Raw genomic sequence first — 23,066 nt, 5'->3', positions numbered from 1 at the left:
ACTTAATACGACATTTAGCGCCCGTTATTGACGTGTGGCGCGCCTACCGGCGATTTAAACCAAAATACTTGTGTTATAAATTAAATTTCAGAGTTTGCGAATTGTCGTTTGCCTTAAATTTTACGAGTTTTCTTTTGTTGCGAGTTGTCGCTATACCTGTTCACCGCTTCAAGTTGGCGATGTTGCCTCTTTTTCCTTTTCCCTGCCTCGCATAAGCATCAAATTCAACAAAGTGTTCTTGGATGTCTAGCAAAAATTATAAGAACTGCCAAATCAGTTCAAATGCTAATTTTTGTAACGATCAGATGTGTTGAAAAGTTGTAACAGTACAAAATAGAAAATGGGGTGGGGGTTCAGAGCGGTTTAAAAAAGGAAATTGAAAAGGAGTTAAATAAAAAGGAATTGAGAAAGATTTTTCAGCCCAGTTTCACTGAACCATGGGGGAAAGCTTCAAAGAGCTGAAAAGTTTGAAGCTCGACATGAACTTCAAATTTTCAGTTTTTGAAGTTCGTAATTTTGTGATTATTCTTGTTGTTGTTGGGTCTGTAAAGTGGCCACTGATTTGCGTTTGCTGCGTCTGCTGCCGAAGTCAGAGTATTGATCAATGAGGGCACGTGATTTGTGGATGACGTCATACTCGTGAAGGATGAATTCCTGCAAAATAATTGACACATTCAACTCTGAATCAAATTGTCTCTCTTTCTAATTTGCTCCTTATTTGATTTAATTTTAGTGCTATTGAAAGTTGGAGTAGTGAAAGCGCTTAGTGATGTTTCGGCTTTTTACCATTATTGCACCCCAGTCCTTTAGAAACTATAGCCCCCAACCCCACACTGCGATTTAAGCCGATATTTTTTGTTTCTTGTTTTTTACTTTCTAGGTGTTCATCAGGAAGCTTAGAAGATGTAATTTTCAAGGTTTTAAAAATACGTTCAATTTTTGATAGCAACCAAACTGGTGAGCTTTGAGGTGATTCTGTTCGGCTTAATCTTTTATCTGGTCGAACCCTCTTGTTGCAAATTTTCGCGGGGGTAATTTTTCGATTGGAGTCTTACATTAGCTCAATAGTCTTCTTGGAAACTAACAATGGTTTCTCGGTGCACGAGTTTGACTGAAGCATTTCAATTGGTAATGGTTTGAATGATGAAAGTATAAAATAAAACTAAAATTTTATCTTGAGTTTTTTATATCGTATAAAAGTACCGTGTTGTGAATATTTTCTATCGGCTCAATTTTAGGTGTGTGAATTTTTCATGAGATTTCGTAAATAGGATTTTACGCGCGTTTAGTATGTTTTGTGTTTTTTTTTCCGCTCGCTTTCAAGCTCATTTGATGAAAGGGCAGGAAATTCTTCAATTTGGTTAGTATTTTTACTCAAGCAAATGCTTTTACGAATTTCTAATGCGAATTTAATTTTTCGCAACATAACTCGCATAAATTAGTGCTCAGCAAAAAAACCTTATTTTCACTATTGGTGCACTGATCGTCTTTACCAGCATATGTTATGAACTTTTTTACGGCTTGTATTTGCAATTAGTATAGTCTTACTCGAGCAAAGATAAATTTATGGCTATAAAAACGGTTTTGGATGTTGAATGGCTAGTCGTGGTATTTATTAGCCGGTTTAATTACACAATTTGAACATGTTCATTCAGCGGTTACTGTCTAGGTTTCCCATAGCCTAGAGCCCCCATAACACCAATAGAAATGACTGGAGGCTTAATGGTCTGGAGACATTAACTGAGGCCATGCAGCACTTCACAGTGAACAATTCCAAGTATGGCTGTCTCGTCGCATAAAGCCAGGGGTAATTTTGAACATATTATGAAAATGTTATAATTGTATACAATTTATCGGTGTCGGTCTACAAAATAAGAAAAACAAATTTAATTAGGTTTAATTTAAAAAAAGATTTAATTAGGGTTAGGACAAACTAAGATGAACAAGTCTCGTATATCATGAGCTAGGTTCTGGACTCTCAATAGTGAAAATTGGGGTTGTAGGTTGTTTTGTTGAATTAAATTAAATTGTTTAGACCCCCCTGTAAGAAGATGATGCTCTTTACGTCTTGTCTTTGAGATCTGACATTTTGAAAATTCTCAAACTAGCTCATCCTGACTTTCAATAGAGAAAATTGGGGTTGTAGGTTGTTTTGTTGAATTAAATTAAATTGTTTAGACCCCCTGTAAAAAGATGATGCTCTTTATGTCTTGTCTTTGAGATCTGACATTCTAAAAATTCTCAACCTAGCTCATCCTGTCGCACATGTAGAAATCTCAAATTGGTCCAAGTTACTCAAAAATTGTTCTGAGTGAAGTTCTGAGAAAGATCTGAACAAATTTGAAAAACTCATAATATATATTAGCTCATGAATGCCTTCGTAGTTTCTTTTAAGCCTGTTTCTTTTGAACCACTAAGAGGCAATAACGATGTAATCATAAAAGAGTTTTCCGTATTGCAAAATTGATTTGATATTCGAGTCATAGTATTTAAGTAGAACTCATGTAGAAAGATATTGTTGCTTTTTAGAACTGATACCACACTGTTTTATGAACTTCGTTCGCTCAAAATCAGTATGAGGCATAAAATAAAGTTGAGAAGCTAGGTAAACACCAAGATTTAACTGACTTCAAAATTGACTCTTTTAAATCAGTAACAGACTAGTTGAACATACAGAAACTGGGCTCGTCATACCTTTGATATGTTTTTGATAATAGAATTTCACTAGCTCGGTTACTGCCCTATGTCAAAAAGCAGCGATTGAATTCATTGGCCTTATTATTGAGGGGGTTGATAATTCTCTGTTCAGTTTTGTTTTTAAGGATGGTGTTTGACATTGAGATTTCCTTATGCCCTTTCGTTTTTTTAGCAGTGAGTAAACATGCCGTGATTCATCAATAAAGCCCATGGCGTTTAGAAAACGTGTTCTAGATTCTTAAGCTAATTTGATTTTAGACCATGCTTTTTAAAGTCAGTTTTGTTTTACAATCATCATTATTATGTTTATTGTCAGCTAAGGACACTTAATTTTTTGCTCTGTTTTTATTGGTGCAAAATTATCCAATACTTCGAGGAGTTTCAATTGATAATCTTTGAACTTTGTTTCGCACATTCTGAGTAGTCAGAGGTATCAAATACTTCACAATGAAGTGTCACAAAAAGTGTCTCGAAAAATGTTAGAATAGATCCTTAAATGATCCAAATATATTTCTAAATTAATCGGAAAAACGAACGGAGAAACCTTCGTGTCTTTTTGCGTGACCCGGTTTTTACAAAAATATCTTTTTAACCAGATAGTGGTCTACTAGGGTTTACATAGTTGATTTTTTTCTGGTCGGTGTTTTTACAATTGAAGAACCTATTTTTTCTATAAAATCAAGATATTTTGATCATAGGTTATTCTTCTGAAGAAAACCGATATTCAAGTCACTGCATGCAATGACTGCAATTTTTGTTTAATTTATAACTTTTAGCACATGATAAAATCAATCTCGACCAGTAAACTTAGAGTCATTTAGAGTTATTTTTGGCGTTTAATTTTTCGCAAAAGATCAAACTTTGCCACTGCTATAGAGAAGCGTACTGTCATCAGGCGGTTGTTAGCATAACAATCTGGAGTACGGTGAGCAATTAGCACAGAAAACATTAGCAGCGACCTCTCTTGCCACTCAGAACTGCATCAAGGAGTTTTTTTTTGTCATCAAATAATGGTTCCAACGCGTCTGTCGCCGAAACAGCTTTCAAATTGCAGTTTTTGTGTCTCCAGATGAGTAAACTGCTTAGCTTCATCGAGAATACTTTCCTTGATTTTGCAGTTCTAGATTCAACATCGCTTTCAATGGGCTTTAGATTTTCACTATTACTTTTGAAATGTCCTTGTCAAGGTTTTTCAAAACCTTCTGATATTGATTCATCTGGAGTTGGAGTCATAGCAAAAAACGGTCGTTTTGTAGATTTGGGAAGAGTTTGATCTCTGTATCTGAGAGTTGGAACAGTTTCATTCTCTTGTTCATTTAGGTGTTCGGGTTGACTTTCCATTGATGACATAATTTGGGTATCAGTATTGTTCATAGTCATGTCTCTATTCAATTAGTTTATAACAACAATTAGGCAAAGTTTATCACAAATTTTGCGCATTTGACTAGACAGTAAGTTGACTCTAAACACTGTAGGTCAGAGGTTAGAATCCAGGAGGTAGCTTTTTTCAAAGCGGTTTATAGGCTATGTTTAATTGATATTTACGGACGGATCCGACGTCAAAAAAGTTTTCGTTGAAATATTTTTATTCCAAGATTGGTGAAGTCTGCTTATGACCGATCAGGTATCTTTTGATCAAATTGCATCTGCAATAGCTTTTGTCGAGATTTAGAGTAATTTGTTGGAGCTCTTGACAAAACTTCTACAATTGATTTGTAATTGCGCGCCGAATATTCAATTCTTCGGTCAAGTTTTTCCAAAAATTGCCTAAAAAATCACTTTTTGGTATGTTTTTCAAAACATGAAAAAAGTCGTCAAAATTTTGGAACCCCTGACGCTGATCATTGCTTTTTGATTATGTTCACTCCAAAATCGATTCTATTCAAAGCTTTGAAGAAAAATTCTCAGATTGTCGGCTATTTTTTTTAGCTTGAAGTGCGCCTTTTCTATTTATTAAGTGGATTGTATTTTTAATATCAGTGGAATAAAAAGTATACTTTTAGAGGATGTTTTCAAATTTTGTCAATATTAAAATGTCGATGTTATAAATTTGTTAAGCTATCGAGTATTGTTGCCAACAGTGTCGTTGAAATAAGAATAGTCTCACCTGAATGTGTTCTAGCATCTGAGGGTAGGATATCATTTCGACCGCATCGGAGCAGCTGTGCAGTTGCTTGAAGTGTCTGCTTCTGCATTTGCCCAATAAATTGTCTATAGCCTGAAGTATCTTCCCCTTGTCTATCAGCTGAAAATTCATCACTAATCAGTGAAATTTTGAAATTTAGCAGAGATTTTCTAATTCGAATTCTGTTGACTTGCCAATTTTTTTTCATCCTATATTTTAAATGAAAGTTTTTATGCGCCATGGACGCAACGTTTAATCTTTTCTAAGTTTCATCGGTTGGATTTCTCTAATAGAAAAATTTTAACTTCATGAATTCCCAATTTGAATAGCTTGCTTGAAAAGTTCACATTTTTTGCGGAGTGATTCGCTTCATGAAATAAGTTGGAAAGTTTTATGTTTTTTGCTTAATAGCGTGCATAGAAAAAATTTGTTTTTTTTTTTGCAAACCAGCTCGCTCTATGAAATTTTTCCAAGTTTCCTTGCTTGAATAGCTAGCTTATAAAAATAGTTTTTTCGCCAATTGATTCCCTCTGTGAAACAACTTGAAATATTTCAATATTTGATAGCTTGAACAGCTCACTTAGAAAATCTTCAAGTTTTCGCGAAACGTTTTAATCTGAAATAACTCAAAATATTTTAAAGTTTCATAGCTTAGATAGCTTACTTAAGAAAAACCTGATTTTTCACAGGCCGATTTGCTCTAACAAATAACATGGCTACTACTGAAAAACTTAAACTTTTCGCCATACGGATCGCTTCTTGCATTAAGTTAAAAAACATCAACTTGCTTAGAAAAACATCAACTTTTCGCGAACCGATTTGTTCTTTGAAATTGAATATTTTTCAAACCGCTTCTTGCTTGAATAGTTTGATCAGAACAACAAATATTTTTCGCGAGCCGATAGATTTTTGAAGACGGGCTTACCAGTCCGAATAAAAAGGCAGCTGCGCATTCGAGCTGCGCCCTGATACAAACAGTCTTGTTCTTTATCAAATATTGATCGATTCATTTTTTCGTTTTTATTTCATTATTGCATATTTGGTGAGAATTGAGGACCTTTAGTTGACACAAAAGAAAGAAGAATATAAATAATTTATCAGCTTTTATAACTCTCAAATCGGAATTACACAATTATTGGGGCCTAAATATTGAAAAATAGAAACCAATTTGCGAAGTTAAATCAATGTTTTTTGCCTCGATTGTTTTATTTTTGTACTCATCTAATTTTCCTGTTTGCAAAATAAACATTTTGACGTGCTTCAGATATTTTGAAAATGTCGAAACTGAGTTACAAAACGGCGTGTGAATTTGGAAGTTCTCTATTCGATCTCTACATCAAAGACTCAAAAGATGCCAACACAGCAATTTCCCCTATTAGTGTTTTTGTTTGTATGTCAATGCTAAAACATGGAGCAGGCGGTCAAACGAAAGCTGAACTGGAGAAAGCGCTTTGTATCGATGCTGGTAGTGACGGGAAAGAAGCTGAGAACATTATCGGAAGTCTGAAGAAATCGGCGGATCAAAAGTTCACTTTAACAACGGCTAATGGACTGTTCCTGCAGCTATGCTTCGAACCCGTCCCCGATTTTGTTCAACTTCTGAAGTCGAAATTCAACGCTCATGTTCAAACTGTGGAATTTGGGTGCAAGCAAGGCGAAAAAATTGTCAATGACTGGGTTGAAAAGCAAACGAATGGAAAGATAAAGGACTTGGTTCAAAATACAACGCCAGACACTGTTTTGGCCCTGATCAATGCAGTATACTTGAAGGGGAAATGGCTCAGGCCATTCAAGCCTGCAAAGACCGATGAACTAGATTTTGATGTTTCCAAAGAAAAAAAGGTGAAGGCTAAATTCATGCGACAAGAAGCTCGATTTGATTACGTGGAAAATAAGGAAGAGCTGTTTGCAATGGCATTTTTGCCATATGAGAGCGAGTCTAAGAACTCTGCGTGGGAAATGGGTATTCTGCTTCCCGAAAAAGGATCCAACCCCGCAGACTTCCTGAAGTTTTTGCAACATGACAGTTTGAAAAGCTTGAGGTCAAAAGCGAACGAGCAATTGCTGGATTTGATGTTACCAAAGTGTAAAATTGAATCGAGTATAGATTTAATTCCGATTTTGAAAACATTGGGAGTCAAGGAAGCGTTCACCATGGGAGCCAATTTCTCTGGCATCAGGTAATTCATGATTCTTAGACTCATGTGGTAAGAGATACATTTAATCTGATCTTGTTTTTCTTTTACAAAATCACGATAGCCCTGGGGATCGAACACGAGACCTTTTGCTATGAGTCCAGCCACATGTCCATGAATACAATTTCCTTAATAATTGTGAGAACTATTTTCGACAATTCATATTTTTTTGGGGATCGCGCATGGAAAATCAAAGTTATGGGTGTTTTTATTAGTTCAGTGCCTTTTAGAAACGAAAACGCTTTCCAAGCTATGAAGTAAATACAGCATTGGTGGGATACAAATAGGAAAAACTCCAAATTTTTAGCGGAATATTACCTCTTTGCCATCTGAGCATAAAATTGTTCTATATAATTTTAGATAGCAAATTAGCTTGTTTCAAACTCAATTATTGGTTTTTTAACTTTTTACATACCAAAAATTGGGGTTTGAACTGAGTTTTCGAGCCTGGAAATATATCAAAAAAATCAATGTTTTCTCTCAAAAACTGCAGCATAATAATGATTCTCCGTTGTCATAAATGAAATTTTGAACTTAGCAAATTAAACATCAAATGATGAACCGAATGATGTTAAAAATACACGTTTACAGTCAGTTCAATACAGTTAACGTATTCAGTTATACTTCGATAGATTCTTAGAAAGTATTTGGTACAACGAGGCTTTATGAATGTACTCAATGTAGTTATAAGAGCCCAAATTGTTTATCAACCAACGTGAATGAATTGTTGGTACGACTTTCGAAGAAAGTGGCTGAATGTTTGCGGTCGACGTTTTCTTAAGACAGCTTTTGAACTGGTCATTTTAACAGAGTTTTATTTTAACAAAAGCATTTGTCGGATCTCAATTTCAGATTAAGTTCTAATGGACGTGAAGAAGACACTCATATAGGTCCTGATGATTTTTCACAAAAAATTGGTCACGGCTGGCTTTTGGCTGTTTGACTTTTTAATTCTTTTTAAGAGCAATGCAAAGTTATGTGCTAAATAAACGTTTGGTTTCTAAAATTCATTGTGAGGCGCGAAGGCTATGTTTTTGCAGTTTAAAATGCGTGTAGGAGAGATTTTTTAGGAAAAAACATGAAGTTTTGATTTATTAGAAATTTTGTTTCATGAAATACTTTTTTATTTATTTGAAAGGGAATGCGGGGAATTTTGGGACGTGCCCTGATACGAGTAGAAATTTGCTTTTAGTATTTGCTTTTTTTTGTTAAATTTGATGTAACTAAGTTTATTTGAAAATTTTATGCTAATTTTTCTACACTACAGCCAGTTCCAATTTTTTTTTAATGATAACGATTCTTTAAATGATTACATAGAAAGTAACAGTTTGTTTGCGAAACCTACCTAGTATAGAAATGTCACCGGGAGTCTTTCACGATATGATACTTGTGTTGATGCCTCGAAAGATTGGCGCCAGTCCTGATGGTTTGAAAAATAAAAACAAGGAAAACTAGCTGCTGTGAAAGTAGCACAGATTGTTCTCGCTACACTTGTTACGAATTTGTTTTTTAAGCTCAAAAATTGCAAATCAAAGTGCTCGTTTGGTGGCTCTGTTGCTGCATAGCATTGAATTTTAAATAGCATTTGTCGAATCTGCTTTATCAGTGGCTAGTAGTTGACGTTTTCAAGCTACCATGGCGCAGATGCGAGGACACGTGACTCTAATTCTCGAGGTTGGCTTTTGGATTTCGCACCTAGCAGAACTTTTATTTTTCAAGACTAATGATCTTTTCTTTCCTCATTTTATTTCAAAAATCTTTTTACTGCTGCCATTTTCTCGCTTTTTTGGGAAGTGTAGATTCGCCTCTGTGGCTAAATTCTGGTATTTTTTAAAGCAAAGGGTGATTGAATTAGTTGAAAAACTGGAGAATGCAAAACTGAGCTAATGTTCGCTGAAATCACTTAAAATTAGTTTTTTCAAAATACAGTTTGATTAGAAGTCGATGAACGTAGTTCAGTCTCTTATATAGGTCGTGAAAAGTCATAAAACTTGTTCAAGTTCAAATGTACTTTTTCGCTGTTTGACCTTCGATTTTTTAACGTTCAGTTCATATCCCGCGTTAGAAGGAAGGCAAAATCCACATCCAACAGCGAAAGTTAAAGTCGCGAAAAACGTGATTAACTTTAGTTTCGAAAATAGAGTTTAACTTTCAGATTTCCCAGCGAAATAAAAAGTTCGTCTATTCATGTTTGTTTTCGTTTATTGACTCTTTTCCAACTTTCTGATGGTTATGTTTTATAGGAGGAAAATCGAAAGTATCCAGACCAAATATTCTCGACAAAAATTTCACACTCCGTAGCTCGACCAATAGGGCTTTCTTATGTTAACAAACATAATTGTTTTCTTATAATGGGCGAAAAAAACAAGCTAATCCCTAGTTATTATGAAGTTACGATTCGCTTAAATACTCCCTCCCATTTGTTCCTATGAGTTTCTGATTTTCACTTTGTTATTTGTAGCCACTTAAATGCTGAAAAATCCTATCCCAATAGTCTTATATTTTATCCAAAGTTTTCATCGGCTGGAAGCTACTTCTTGACAACTCATCTTCTAAGATAGTTTGAAACATTTTATTAGCACGCAAAAAATTTTTCAACATAGAAAGATTGCTTAACTAGATCTGTTGTTCTATTATTTTGCGTTTTTACTCTAGCGAACTTGCGAGCGTAAGGTATTTAGTACGAACATTATTTTTTCTACCCTGACTCGAAAATAAAAAAAAAGTGTTCATGAAAAGTGTTGCACTTTTGCTATAATCGCGATCTGTAGCATTGAAAATTTCATAGCATCTATTCTCTGCTTTATTTGTGGCTAGTGTTTGTGAATTTTTGAGCGTCCGTGGCTGTGGTTAGGTCGGGAGATTCATAATCTCAAGGTCGCAGATGGAATCAATGACGTAGCCGAAGTTTTACTAATTCGAGGCTTATTTCCTCTTTTTTATTGCACTTTATAGAGCTGCTTTTTGTAGCGTTCTAGCTAGTGTTTGCGAAGCGAAGCTTCGCCTCTGTATTGATTATGCTGTTCTAGTGGCAACGAAGCGACAATGGTCAGTGCTATCTTGCAGAAGTGCTTTGTGGATATAGACGAAGAAGGGACGGAGGCAGCAGCTGCCACGGTGGTGATGATGATGCGATGTGCCATGATGCGGACCGAGGAACCGACCAGATTCCATGTGACATCTCCTTATGTGTACTTCATGCATCAGCCTTCAACTGGCATTGTGCTATTCAGTGGGGTGGTACATGACCCCAGTGCTTGAAATGCTTACAAAAGTCTAATTGCTATCAACTATTTTATACCTAATTAAGAGCCGATAAACGTAGTTTTTTTGTAAAAGTCTTACCTATTGATCCAGTTTTCTCAAGTTGGGTTTGTTTAATCAAAAAAGTATCAATAATAAATTGTTCTAAAAATTCAAAGAGCATTTTTTCAAAATTCGAAACTTGGGATATTTTCAATAAATGATTCATTTTTTTTCTGTTTACTTGCGTTCATTGAATCTTTTCCAACTGTCTGTTGGCTATGTTTTTTATTTACTGTTCGTCTTAGTAAATGAAGGCTGCCTAGATAATCCTAGTAAACACAATGGATAGTTTAAATTGATAATTCTTGTCGAAAAGACTATTTCAAGTTAAATTAATTCGGTAAAATAAATTATCAATCAGTATTTCAGTTTTGGAAATTCAAAGAAATAATATAATTTTATATCTATCTTATCTTAATATATGTTAAAAACGCTGCACAGATTTATATTTGAATACAATTGCTTTAAATCTCAGTCATATCATTTTAAATTTTCTCAATCTTATCATGAAATATTTTATTTAATTAAGCTTAATGGATCTTGGTTTTAGTTGAATTAGCTGAGATAGGTCTATAAATTGCGGTAGAACATTTGAGTCTAGGCCAGCCCTTTAGCTTCTTTCGATCTCAGATAGTGTTTGTTGGTAGCTCAAATGCCGGAATATTCTATACCTTTGCAGTTGAAGCTCTCAAAAGTTAGAAAAGCGGGTTCGTTTTTAAATGGCAGAAAAGTTTTGCATCTGTTGTTAATTTTTACCATTCACTCACAAGCCGAAGAAGGTAACACTGCAATATCACTAGTGAGCGTCTTCATATAACTGTCTCTGCTTAAACAACGGCAAAACCAAAACAGCTGGACAAATCCTTGTCGGTTAATTCGAAAAACGAAAATCAAGACGCTGAGCTGTGATCAGAAAGTTGACAGAATCATCAAATAATTTATCCACGCTCAATACAGCAAACCGCCCCTTTCTCCGAGAGGGATTCGAACCTGAGACGGCGTTTGTAGAATACTTGTAGACCACGCCGACTACAATTTTTCAATTTACAAACTCTTGCTCTCTATTTCATAGTGACGTGTGAGGGAAAACAGTTTTCGAGTCTCGTCTGTTGAATGTTTTGATTTACCTTATCTTCCTACAAAGCCGTTTCACTCAATGAATTGGAGAAAGCAGTTTGTTGGCGAGTTCAGCTTGCTGGAAGCATTTCGAATCGAAGTGAAGTGACCAACACCTACCAAACTAAACTTATACCAAATTCCGATTTACAGGAAAATTTTCAAATGTACATGTGCCAACCATTCTACGGAGCTTATACCAAAGCTCGTTAAACTGAACAGGAGATTTTTACCGAAAATGATCAAAGGTTAACCGTACCTATTCTCATACCCAATCTGCGAGAACGATGTATAACTGAGGTTAACCAGGTTGTGGAGATTGTCTGTATGTTCTGGGTAAATTGGAATATAGAAAATAAGTCGAGAGAAGCCAAAAACCCAGAGAGGCTCGAAGCAAGCGATGAGCTTGGTAAAGCTCGGAAAAATCTAGGAACCCATAGAGGCTCGAAGTAAGCGATGAGTTGGGTAAAATTAGCATAAAGCCAAGAACCCAGAGAGGCTGGAAGCAAGCGATGAATTAGGTAACGCTCGGCAAAAGCCAAGAACCTTTAAAGGCTCGAAGTAACCGATGAGTTTGGTAAATTTTGGAAAAAGTCAAGATCCCAGAGGTGCTCGAATCAAGCAATGAACTTGGTAAAGCTCGGAAAAAGCCACGAACCCACAGAGGCTCGAAGTAAGCGATGAGCGATAATTAAGCTCCAGAAACATCAAGAATCTAAAAAGGCTCGAATCAAAGCGATGAGCTATGATAAAGCTCGAGAAAATAAAGAGTCAAGTAACACTCGAACAAAATGAAGCAAAAAGCCTAGATTGACTTTCTAGCAGAGGTATAGGACCATTCAGCGTTACAAGAATGTGTGGAGAAAATAGAAAGGCTGTGTTGGTGGAGTTCCTCTTGTTCGAGTTGAACCCACCTTGAGACAAGGAATCTTTAAGTTGCTTCATCTCTTCGAAGGCTTTGTCAGCAGCAGCTGAGCTATAAGTCTTCCATGTATTTGTTCCAATTGATATTTTCGCAGACAGAATTCCAGTTTGATTGTCTATTGCACACTTAGAGCGGCATAACAAGATAAACAGGATGAGTCTGTAGCGCCAATTATGTCTTGTTTATTCAAGAATCTGTTTGGCTGTTTTCCTTACGAGGTACTGGACATAAGGTCTGTCCTCGGGGTTTACTAAAACTTGCATAAACATGGCGTCTATGTCAGCAGATTTAGCTACTTTGTTCTGTCGGAAGCAAAAAGTAAGGCCAAACAAAATGCATAAAAGATCGTGAGCTATGATTAAGTTTGCGTTGAGGAGTGAATTCGATGAAACTATGAGTTTATGGGTGAATCGATAAAAAATGTGTGCTTTTGTGACATTGCCTTTTTTCTAAGATGTCATGACTATTACCCGATTTTTTCCCCCTCATTTCAGGTTTTTTTTAGCCGAACTACTCAATATTTGACTTGATTTTTTTGCTATCCAGCGGTTAATTGGAACTGTTGCGTTTTATTTTCGAAGTAAATCATTTTTGATATGGAACGTTCACCAATTTGTGAGATATTTTCAAACTTTTGATGGCACGTTTGACTGATTTCGAATGAGAGCGTTTCGAAGAAGCAATTCCAGTATAATATATTTGCATCTAATCCATAACTTATCGTTATAAATTCCTGTTTGATGAATATAGGTATTATGAAAATGTATAGGATCGGGTTTTTTAATGCCATTTTTTTGAGACGCTATGAAAAAATTCTTCACTTTTTTTTTAAAAAAAAATTAGTTTTTCTCAAAAATTACTTTGCCGCTTTCCAAAAAGTGGTACCAGTGGGAATTCTGCCCATTCCATTGTGTTCTTGCATAATCTGCTAGCCGCTTTTTACCTTATCTCACTTTCTACAGCCTTCGAAAAATTGTGGGGGGACTTTTGACAAATTTTTTTTTACATTTTCTAGAAAACTACCCTCCCAAGTCTGAGATTTTGGTTCAATGGATAGAACAAGTAGTGGGAAGCTCCTCCGCATAAGCGACTACGCCCAGTTTTTTCGTATAAAAAATGACTCAGAGAAAAGTCAATTTTTCGATCTTTTGACCGTTCTTGTAACTTTTTGACTTTTCTCGAAAACAGCCGCCCAAATCTGGGAATTTGGTTTTAATGTGTAGAAAGGGTTATAAGAAGTTCCCCTGCATCAGCAGTTGCGGCAAATGTTCTTACACAACAAGTTATGACTCGTAAATTGTAAATTTTGAGTTATTAACAGTTTTTTGATTTTTTTTTTACTTTTCTCGAAAACTACCCATTCTCGAAATCTACCCATTTCTCGAAAACTAACTATCTGAGATTTTGGTCTGAATGGGTAGAACTAGTTTTGGGAAGTCCCCGGCATAAGCCGCCATGTGGCTGGATTTTTCACACGCTCCATTACTTCCGTTTGTTTTGTGCTTTGTTTGATGGGGTGAAAAATTAAAATGCTTTCGTTAATGTTAATCTTACAATTAATTCTTTGCATGGTTTTGTTTTGCCTTCACCACTTTTTTCTGTTGCCACCTGTCTCTTAACGGCAAGATTTTTGATGAGTTTTAAATTCTAAGTTTCGGGAAAAAAACAGGTTTTGAATTTTTGACCGTTAATTGAAATTCATTGATTTTCTCGAAGAACATCCTGTCAAATCGTACTCAAAAAATTTCACTCCTAGTTATTTTAAAGGAAAACTAACTAAGGTTTTGGATGAAGCTCAGTTTTTGAAAAAACCCTTTTCCTTCCGCATCACTACAAAAAGTATCAAACAAGTGTTTCCAGCTTTAGCTGGCCTCTAGCCTTTATGTTATTGAGTTTGCAAATGAACTTGAGTGAAGTTCAAGGGATTAGTTGGCACTCGGTCTTGTTGCGCAAAATCAGTTGAATTCGGTTTTGTTGAATTCGGGTTTTGTTGTGACTAGATCGGGTCCATCCATGTAGCATTTTTATTGCCCACGGAACGTTTTGTGGTACGTTAACTTTGTTTTCCCGTTCCAAAAACTCGGGGTTGTTGTTACCGATTATGATCGTTGTTAAAGTTGGGGAACTTCAAATGTTTAAAGTGATGATATTTGCTACACATAGCGTTGAGTTGAGTAATATTCGCTGGGGATAAGTTTAAATCGGGGACGATTAAGACATCCTCAAGTAGAATCGGGTTGTATTTAGCTTTATAAGGTCTTATGTGAACTTCGACAGAGGCAACTTGAACCGTTTTGTTCTCGTGACATCCAGTAACTGGAAGTAGGTTTGTGTTCAAACCAAGTTAAGTTGCAACTGAATCCAGTTGGAGTGTGACGGAGCTATCGTTGACGAGAAAAGCATATATAGAGATAGTTTTGACACCATATGACAGTTCGATCGGCAATAAAGCTGCTTGACCTGATCTTTGACATCCAACTTTTCGATGAACAGCAGCTTTTTTTCGGTTTTAGCTAGACCAGCAGATGGATCGTGAAGAAGCGTTTGACGGTATTTACCACAACTGTTAGTTCAGCTAAGCAGAACTTTTTTGGGTTTTTTAAACAGTTGAAACATAAATACTCTTTTTTTAGCTTATCATCAAAGGATTTGAAGTGCTCTTTCTTGTAGAGAGGCCCGAAAGTGTTTTCACTTAGGTAGGAGTTGGAATTACTTGAGTGTGCATTGAAGTTTTTCCGAGTTTCTTACTTTTCATCCTCTCCCCGATGATTGTTTAGACTATCGAACAGCGAAATTGTAAAGGTCGCGAAAAATGTGATCGACTCTTAGTTCAGCCTATCAAAGAAATTTTGTCGGTTTTTTATTAGAAAAAATCCGTAGTTTTTTTCAAGAAAATGGTTTTTTTGCCGTCTGACTTAGTTTCTTTCAAGTTCAGTTCATTTCAATTTGTAAAAGGAAAGCAAACCACTATCGAACAGCAAAGTGTAAAGGTCAGGATAACGAGATCTATTTCTAATTTCGAAAAAGGCATTAGTTTTCAGATTCCCAACGAAATCATAAATTAGTTTTCATTGATCCAATTTTTTTTAATTGGTTTATTTCTATGAAATCATTTTCAATCATATTTTGTTCTTGAACTTAAAAGAGTTTTTAAGCCATATGCTTTTTTTCAAAAGTTAAATTTTCAAAAGAAAAGAAATAGTAATTTTTTGTTTACTTGTGCCCACTGACTCTTTTCCTGTCTTTTTTTTAATATCTCACATCAATCAGTGTTTTCTAATTTATCTGTCAATTAAATTTTGAGCACATAAAATATAATCTCTTAGGTTTTCGGTTTGTGTGTGCTCAGAAATCTCTGTTAGTATCGATGAAGATTTTCAAATAGAAGTCAGGTCTTTGAGGCTACATGTTTTTGGTGAATTTTTTTCTTGGTTTTTTGCAATTAGTTTGGAAAAACGTAGCATCGCAATTATCGTTACATTTGAGCAATTTTGGTGCAAATGAGTTCAAGTGTAAGAGTTCGAACTGTTTGAATTGTGGCTAATGTATTTTTTAAAATGATCCAAAGTTTATTCGAAATTACTTGAATATTTTTCAATTTTGACCTGACTCTCTCTATCTCTCTCTTTAGTCTAGAAATAAAGTTACCGAGTGTTGTATGGATTTTAGGTTATGGATATTTGGGGTTCAAATTGATTGGTTCGTGAGTGTAGTGAACTGACCTCCTGTCGGTGTTTCTCGCTGGAGAAGAAGATGGTCTGCTCGTAGCTGTGGTTTTTGTTCTTCGTGTTCTCCAGCTTCGTCTGCAGAGTGTCCAGCTGGAGCATGTCGTTCAGTCTGTCTATCTCGTGGCCACTGTTCACCTCCTCTGTCAGCTTCTGAACTCTTTCCACCTCACAAATCAAGTCACATCAACTCTCACAGGCTAACTAACGACCCCCCGCTTCCTTCATCCAATCGCTTCTCCATTTATGGGCTCATACGCCCCCTCCTCCCACCGCCCAAATCCCCCTTGGTACTATTTTATAAGGAAGTAGTTCAGGCCTTATGTTTTTTGTACGGCGCCAATATACACAAAATTTGAGGGATGAATGCAAAATTCGCACGTCGCGAAGAGATTTTTGGCAAAATAAAGTTTTGATAGCGTTTTTTCTTTTTGGAGAGCTCGGAAAACTAATTTGGTCGAGCTGTAAACAGTCACCAATTTTTGAGATTTTTGGACATCGTAGTACTTCGATAAAATTTGAAACCGGTGCCTGTATCAAGCACGATATGTTTCGAGCACTACTTTTCAATAGTATCTGTTTGAAAAAGTAAAAATTGCCAAATTGTAAAAACCAAATTTCATGAAGAATATCAAGATAATACACTAATGAGGTATATGTGCGCTTTTGAGTTCAATATATACTACAAGACAGTCAAATTGCGCTTTCCAGATACGAACGTGGAAATGGCAAGAAACGTGATGGACTTCTAGTTTAGAAAGTGAAATTACATTTTTAGGTTTCCCAGCGGAATAAAACTTTTACTTATTGATCCGGTTTTCTCAAATTGAGTTCATTATATCAAAAAAGCCTATCATAAATTATTCTAGAAACTCAAAGAGCTTTAAAGCCATCTATTAAAAGTATGTTTTTTTTCTGTTTATTTTGCGTTCATTACTCTTTTCCAACTGTAAGTTGGCTATGTTAACTGATTTAGGATTGAGCAAAGATGTCCGGATGTGTTTCAAAATTGGTGGAAGTTGAAATTAAACGATTTTGTAACCCGATGTAAATAAATGTAGGCAAGCTCTTGCGCATTCGAAATCTGTTGAAAACATACCTCTTGGATTTTCGATTTGAGAGTCTGTTTCAAAGTGTTGTTGGTGTTCTAAATAAAAAATGGTCATCTGTTTCAAAACAGAAATTGTTCATGAGCTTTCTTCCTCTCAAAGGGTTAATGTATGTGATAAATTACCTGAAGGGTCTGATGTTTCTGAATGAGATTCGTGATATCGAGCTCTGACGTGAGCCCTGGTCCTCTGTCTAAACCAAGATAACCTTGAGCGATTGGGTTTTTCAGACGTTATGAACATGTGTGAAATAAAATTAACCTGATGACGCGGCTATTTTCGCAGATTGCAGCAGTAGCGTGCGGTATGCTTCTCCGTTCTCGATTTCTTTTGACACCAGTTGCAGTCTGTTAAGAACACGGCTACACGTTTTAGGGCGGAAAATATGTTTGTTACAAGAACAACTGGAAACAAGTCAAAAAAGCTGAGTATAGAAAAGTTGAAATTTTTTTTACAGCTGTTATCATGTAATGTCAACTGACAGCGGCCATTGAAAGTATTATTTTCGGTGCTTTCAAAAGCTTAATTAGAACTCAAGGTCATCTTGGTTTGATGAAAGTAGTTTTCAATTGGTAGAGGCGCCATGTTTAACAGCTCACCGCTCGTAACGTTTAAGAAATCGATTGTCAACACGTTTGAAGTTCAAGATAAAGTGAGCTTGGAAAAGTCAAGGTCAAATGTGCAGACAGATTGTCTTGAAATTTTGAGCGCAAGGCAAGGAGAAGTAGGGCAGCGCAATGTAAGACAGGGCGGCAGCGCAAGGTAAGATCGGGCAGCGTAAGGCAACTAGAGAGAGAACAGCGTTAGGCAAGGATGGGGGTAGTCAGGCAGCGTAAGTCACGATAGGGCAAAGCGACGCAGGGTATGGAGAAGTATTGGCTGGGCAGCGCAAACAAAATACGGTTGCGTAAGGCAAGGCAGGGCTGTGGAAAGAGGTGCAAGCCTAGAAGCATGGCAGCGCAAAGCAAGGCAGAGCAGCGCAAGGTAAGGCAGGGCAGTGGAAGTCACGGTAACTCGAGGCAAGGCAGCGAAGCTCAAGACGAGACACGGTAAAGCAAGGTAGCGCAGGGCAGTGGAAAACGGGGCAAGGCAGTGTAAGTAAAAGCATGGTAGAACAGCGCAAAGCAAGGGAGGTCACGGCAAGGCAGGGCAACTCAAAGCACGGCAGTGCAGCGGAAGAAAGGGCAAGGCAGGGAAGTGTAAGGCAAAGCAGGATAATTCTGAACTTAATATTTTGATTATGGTTAAAGCCATTGTAGTTTTTTTAAATTAAGCCCCCAGATCAATATAAACCTCCTGATATAACAAACACAGCATGTCGGTGTAGAGTTTTTTTGTTACTAAGCGGGAAAGGGCTTATATCTTGGATAAAGGGTTCTCTATAAATGCGCAGGTCTCCAAGAAAGAAATCTGTTATTGTATTTGTTGATATCAATTGAGCTATCAGTTAAGTTAGAGCAAATGAAGAAAATGATCGAGCGATGTCTAATGATTTACTGAATTACATTTAAATGCTCTGTATAGCGATGAGCAAGACTGCACTCGCATACCTGCCTAACAGGGGCCCACTCTATCACGCTTCAAGAAATGTTTCAACCCTTTTTTGGTTGAGATGTTGCTTGAAGTTTTTTTGCCACGTTTTCCGAACTAATTTAAGCTAATAAAACAACTGCGAATGGTTTGAAGTTCGATCCTTTTTTAAAAGTTTTTTTTCATGTGAGATGTTTTTTGGGACCCATCAAGTCAAATTGAATAGCACATTTATAGGTCATAAAGATAAACGAATCACTAGCTTTAAAAATATATTGCATGTTTCTAAAGATACATCTTTTGAGAAGAGATGGGTAAATACCCATTCTGCTGCTCCGTTAAACTTGCTTTTGATACATGCTAACTTAATACGACCGGATCAATTCTGCTGAGCCTGTTCAGTAATAGCGAAAACTTAGAAGATACTTTTAATTTGGCGAAGCAGCTTGAACATGGCGAAATGTGTCTCAGTTGCAATATTTTGATTATGGTTAAAGCCATTGTAGTTTTTTTAAATTAAGCCCCCAGATCAATATAAACCTCCTGATATAACAAACACAGCATGTCGGTGTAGAGTTTTTTTGTTACTAAGCGGGAAAGGGCTTATATCTTGGATAAAGGGTTCTCTATAAATGCGCAGGTCTCCAAGAAAGAAATCTGTTATTGTATTTGTTGATATCAATTGAGCTATCAGTTAAGTTAGAGCAAATGAAGAAAATGATCGAGCGATGTCTAATGATTTACTGAATTACATTTAAATGCTCTGTATAGCGATGAGCAAGACTGCACTCGCATACCTGCCTAACAGGGGCCCACTCTATCACGCTTCAAGAAATGTTTCAACCCTTTTTTGGTTGAGATGTTGCTTGAAGTTTTTTTGCCACGTTTTCCGAACTAATTTAAGCTAATAAAACAACTGCGAATGGTTTGAAGTTCGATCCTTTTTTAAAAGTTTTTTTTCATGTGAGATGTTTTTTGGGACCCATCAAGTCAAATTGAATAGCACATTTATAGGTCATAAAGATAAACGAATCACTAGCTTTAAAAATATATTGCATGTTTCTAAAGATACATCTTTTGAGAAGAGATGGTTAAATACCCATTCTGCTGCTCCGTTAAACTTGCTTTTGATACATGCTAACTTAATACGACCGGATCAATTCTGCTGAGCCTGTTCAGTAATAGCGAAAACTTAGAAGATCATTTTATTTTGGCGAAGCAGCTTGAACATGGCGAAATGTGTCTCAGTTGCAATATTTTGATTATGGTTAAAGCCATTGTAGTTTTTTTAAATTAAGCCCCCAGATCAATATAAACCTCCTGATATAACAAACACAGCATGTCGGTGTAGAGTTTTTTTGTTACTAAGCGGGAAAGGGCTTATATCTTGGATAAAGGGTTCTCTATAAATGCGCAGGTCTCCAAGAAAGAAATCTGTTATTGTATTTGTTGATATCAATTGAGCTATCAGTTAAGTTAGAGCAAATGAAGAAAATGATCGAGCGATGTCTAATGATTTACTGAATTACATTTAAATGCTCTGTATAGCGATGAGCAAGACTGCACTCGCATACCTGCCTAACAGGGGCCCACTCTATCACGCTTCAAGTAATGTTTCAACCCTTTTTTGGTTGAGATGTTGCTTGAAGTTTTTTTGCCACGTTTTCCGAACTAATTTAAGCTAATAAAACAACTGCGAATGGTTTGAAGTTCGATCCTTTTTTAAAAGTTTTTTTTCATGTGAGATGTTTTTTGGGACCCATCAAGTCAAATTGAATAGCACATTTATAGGTCATAAAGCTAAACGAATCACTAGCTTTAAAAATATATTGCATGTTTCTAAAGATACATCTTTTGAGAAGAGATGGGTAAATACCCATTCTGCTGCTCCGTTAAACTTGCTTTTGATACATGCTAACTTAATACGACCGGATCAATTCTGCTGAGCCTGTTCAGTAATAGCGAAAACTTAGAAGATACTTTTAATTTGGCGAAGCAGCTTGAACATGGCGAAATGTGTCTCAGTTGCAAGTAGTTGACATTAATTATTCAATTCTTGTATTAAGTTAAATTGTTTCATTTTTCAATTTCTTGAGTAGCTTGCAAAAATTCAAAAATTTTAGCAATTGTCCAATATTTTCATGGCGGAAATGCTTGCTTTAACCTTCAACGAAAATTAATTGCATTTGTCATAACTTACTGAATTGGTTCAAACTCATCGCTTGAATAGTTTGCTTCAAAACCTCAACATCTTCCGATTCAATGAGAGCCATCAAAACAAATCGAATCGTTCCAACTGTCCACTAATTTTGATTGGCTTGCTTTACAGAAAATTTCAAAAATTTGCTTCAAGAATTGCAAATGTTTAGCCAACTTAGTTAATTGTCGAATTTTAGCTTGATAGCATACTGAACGAAATATTTCGGTTTTTCTTGCCTGCAAATTTTTTCAAAGTCCATTCAGGTGAGCAAATAACTTAAAAGCTTGCTTCAGTAGTTTCTGAGTTCAAGCAGGCCGACGTTTTGTCGCTTGATTAGCCGACTTGAGAAAATAAGTTTTCTTTTTGCAAAGGAATTCAAGGAATCAAAACACCTTCAAAAAGTTCATTTTTTTTGGCGTGCTAGTTTGTTTCAATAAATTTCGCTTTTTGTAAACCTTTGCAATTTATAACACAGCTTGGTATGTCCAAATTTACATTGCTTTATGAGCTTGCTTTGAAATTTCATATTTTATGCGAACCTGTTCAAACCATCAATTTTAGTTGAAATCAGATGGATCCACTGTTGGTTTTTTTTATTAATGTGAAATCAAAAAATTTGTTTTGAAATGCGCTTGCTAATTCTCGTTTGAACGTCCTTAGGATTTTAAACACAGTTCAAGTGTTGAGACAAATTATCTGACCGTATATCCACGAGGAAAAGAACCAACTTACGAACTGTTCCACTTTGAGTAGTTGTAGGCTCTTAACGCCGGTGTTAGTGTTTTGTTATTTAATAGTTATTGCCACATCCTTAAGCAAGAAACAAGGACCATATTGGGGCTCGAAACTCTGCTGCACTTATTCAGAGAAAGAGAGAGGAGGATGGGACCTGATATTGAGGTGGTGTGCCTGTTGTTCCAGTTGGGCCAGCTCTTGTTCCAGAGTCTGGACAGCCCTGTGCTCCTCTTTGTACTTGGCCTCCGCCCTCAACTGCTTGTTGAACTGCTCCGAAATGAATTTGCCGTTGTCGTCTATGCGCTGCTTCAGCTGTGTTCACCAAAAAATATAGATTATAACTTGCTTTCTCGATAACTGCCCCTCGGCTTTGAAATTACTTGGCCTCAAACGACCTAGGCTTTCTTCCACGTTTCGCCACATTCGAGGTTTGAAAAACTATTTCTACGTTGTTATAATGGATTGAAAATTGGCATGGTGAACAAACTAACTATTGTGAACAGAATTTTTCTGCGGGAAAGCCCCAAAGAGTTGAAGAGCGATTGTAAATTTATCTACTATTTGTTTTCGGTTTTCCCCTTGTCTATAATTGCGTTTGAAGCACCCCTTTGGGGGAACCACAATTGTATCTATGACGTCATGCCATTCATCAACATCGGGTCATTCATGGAGTAATGTTCGTTTTCATTAGAGGTGCTGTTCAAAAAATGATAGTTTCTCAAATGCAGTTGAAATTTCTGTTCAGTTGAAATGAAAGTTCAAGTGGAGAATGGAGACATTGATCTATGGGTTGATTTGGTACCTGGTGCTTGTGTTGCTGCAGGGTGTCTTTCATTTTCTCGATGTGCTTCAGCCTGTTCTGGTGTCCAACTCTGAACTGCTTTATCTCCCCATTCAGTCTGTACTCCTCCGCGCGTGCTCGCAACACTTCAGTCGTCGCCGTCTCTTTCGGCTTCCGACCCACAATTCCTGTATTCCACACCCATTCAAGTTTCCCCGCCCATTTTTGAAAATCTCGAGACAAGTTACATGCAAATTGATTTTTTCGCAATAATTTGTTTTGGCCCTGTTTGTATAATATTTGCCAGAAGTAAATAGCTTCTACGTCTGTTTGAAAAGTAATTGTTGCGACCAACCATTCACGAATAGTGGAAAGGAACTATAGATCAGGGGGGTCCGTTTCTAGATTTTCTCAGCCAATTTAGACTACTTCAAGGAAAACTCGTAGGGAGTTAGTTAGCATCAAATTAAAACCGCAACAGTCGTAATTCGGATTCTAAAAAATTCGAAAATTTCGTTTCAATGTCTAGAAAAACTGCTCTGAATGTTTACGGTTTTCAGACTTATTAGACGAAATTTGGCGAGAGGCTGATCTTCCACTTTGAAATCTACTGGAATTTTAA

General features: G+C 36.4%; 2 protein-coding genes across 3 annotated transcripts; one reads left to right on the top strand and one right to left on the bottom strand.

The window, feature by feature from the left end:
* Nucleotides 1-354: 354 nt before the first annotated feature.
* LOC134845656 (uncharacterized) lies at nucleotides 355-23,004 on the bottom strand. 2 transcript variants are annotated; one of them, XM_063862674.1, is made up of 8 exons: nucleotides 22,466-23,004; nucleotides 21,818-21,975; nucleotides 17,460-17,545; nucleotides 17,324-17,391; nucleotides 17,189-17,236; nucleotides 16,087-16,257; nucleotides 4,805-4,942; nucleotides 355-654 (listed from the first exon to the last, which is right to left on the bottom strand). In XM_063862674.1, exons 1-8 carry the CDS (start codon nucleotides 22,496-22,498, stop codon nucleotides 523-525), a joined length of 834 nt encoding a protein of 277 aa, XP_063718744.1. In that variant the 5' UTR covers nucleotides 22,499-23,004; the 3' UTR covers nucleotides 355-522. The 2 variants fall into 2 exon arrangements, with proteins under 2 accessions (XP_063718744.1, XP_063718745.1); XM_063862675.1 differs by having other exon boundaries at nucleotides 16,087-16,242.
* On the top strand, nucleotides 6,091-11,024 carry LOC134845629 (serpin B8-like). The gene is made up of 2 exons (XM_063862631.1): nucleotides 6,091-7,002; nucleotides 10,047-11,024. The coding sequence occupies exons 1-2, from the start codon at nucleotides 6,098-6,100 to the stop codon at nucleotides 10,276-10,278; spliced, it is 1,137 nt and encodes a 378-aa protein (XP_063718701.1). The 5' UTR covers nucleotides 6,091-6,097; the 3' UTR covers nucleotides 10,279-11,024.
* Nucleotides 23,005-23,066: the final 62 nt, after the last annotated feature.

This window comes from Symsagittifera roscoffensis, chromosome 5 (genome assembly GCF_963678635.1).
Source record: "Symsagittifera roscoffensis chromosome 5, txSymRosc1.1, whole genome shotgun sequence".
NCBI classification, from domain to species: domain Eukaryota; kingdom Metazoa; phylum Xenacoelomorpha; order Acoela; family Convolutidae; genus Symsagittifera; species Symsagittifera roscoffensis.
Note: the sequence above shows the minus strand (reverse complement) of the source record. Positions and strands in the feature narration are given on the sequence as shown.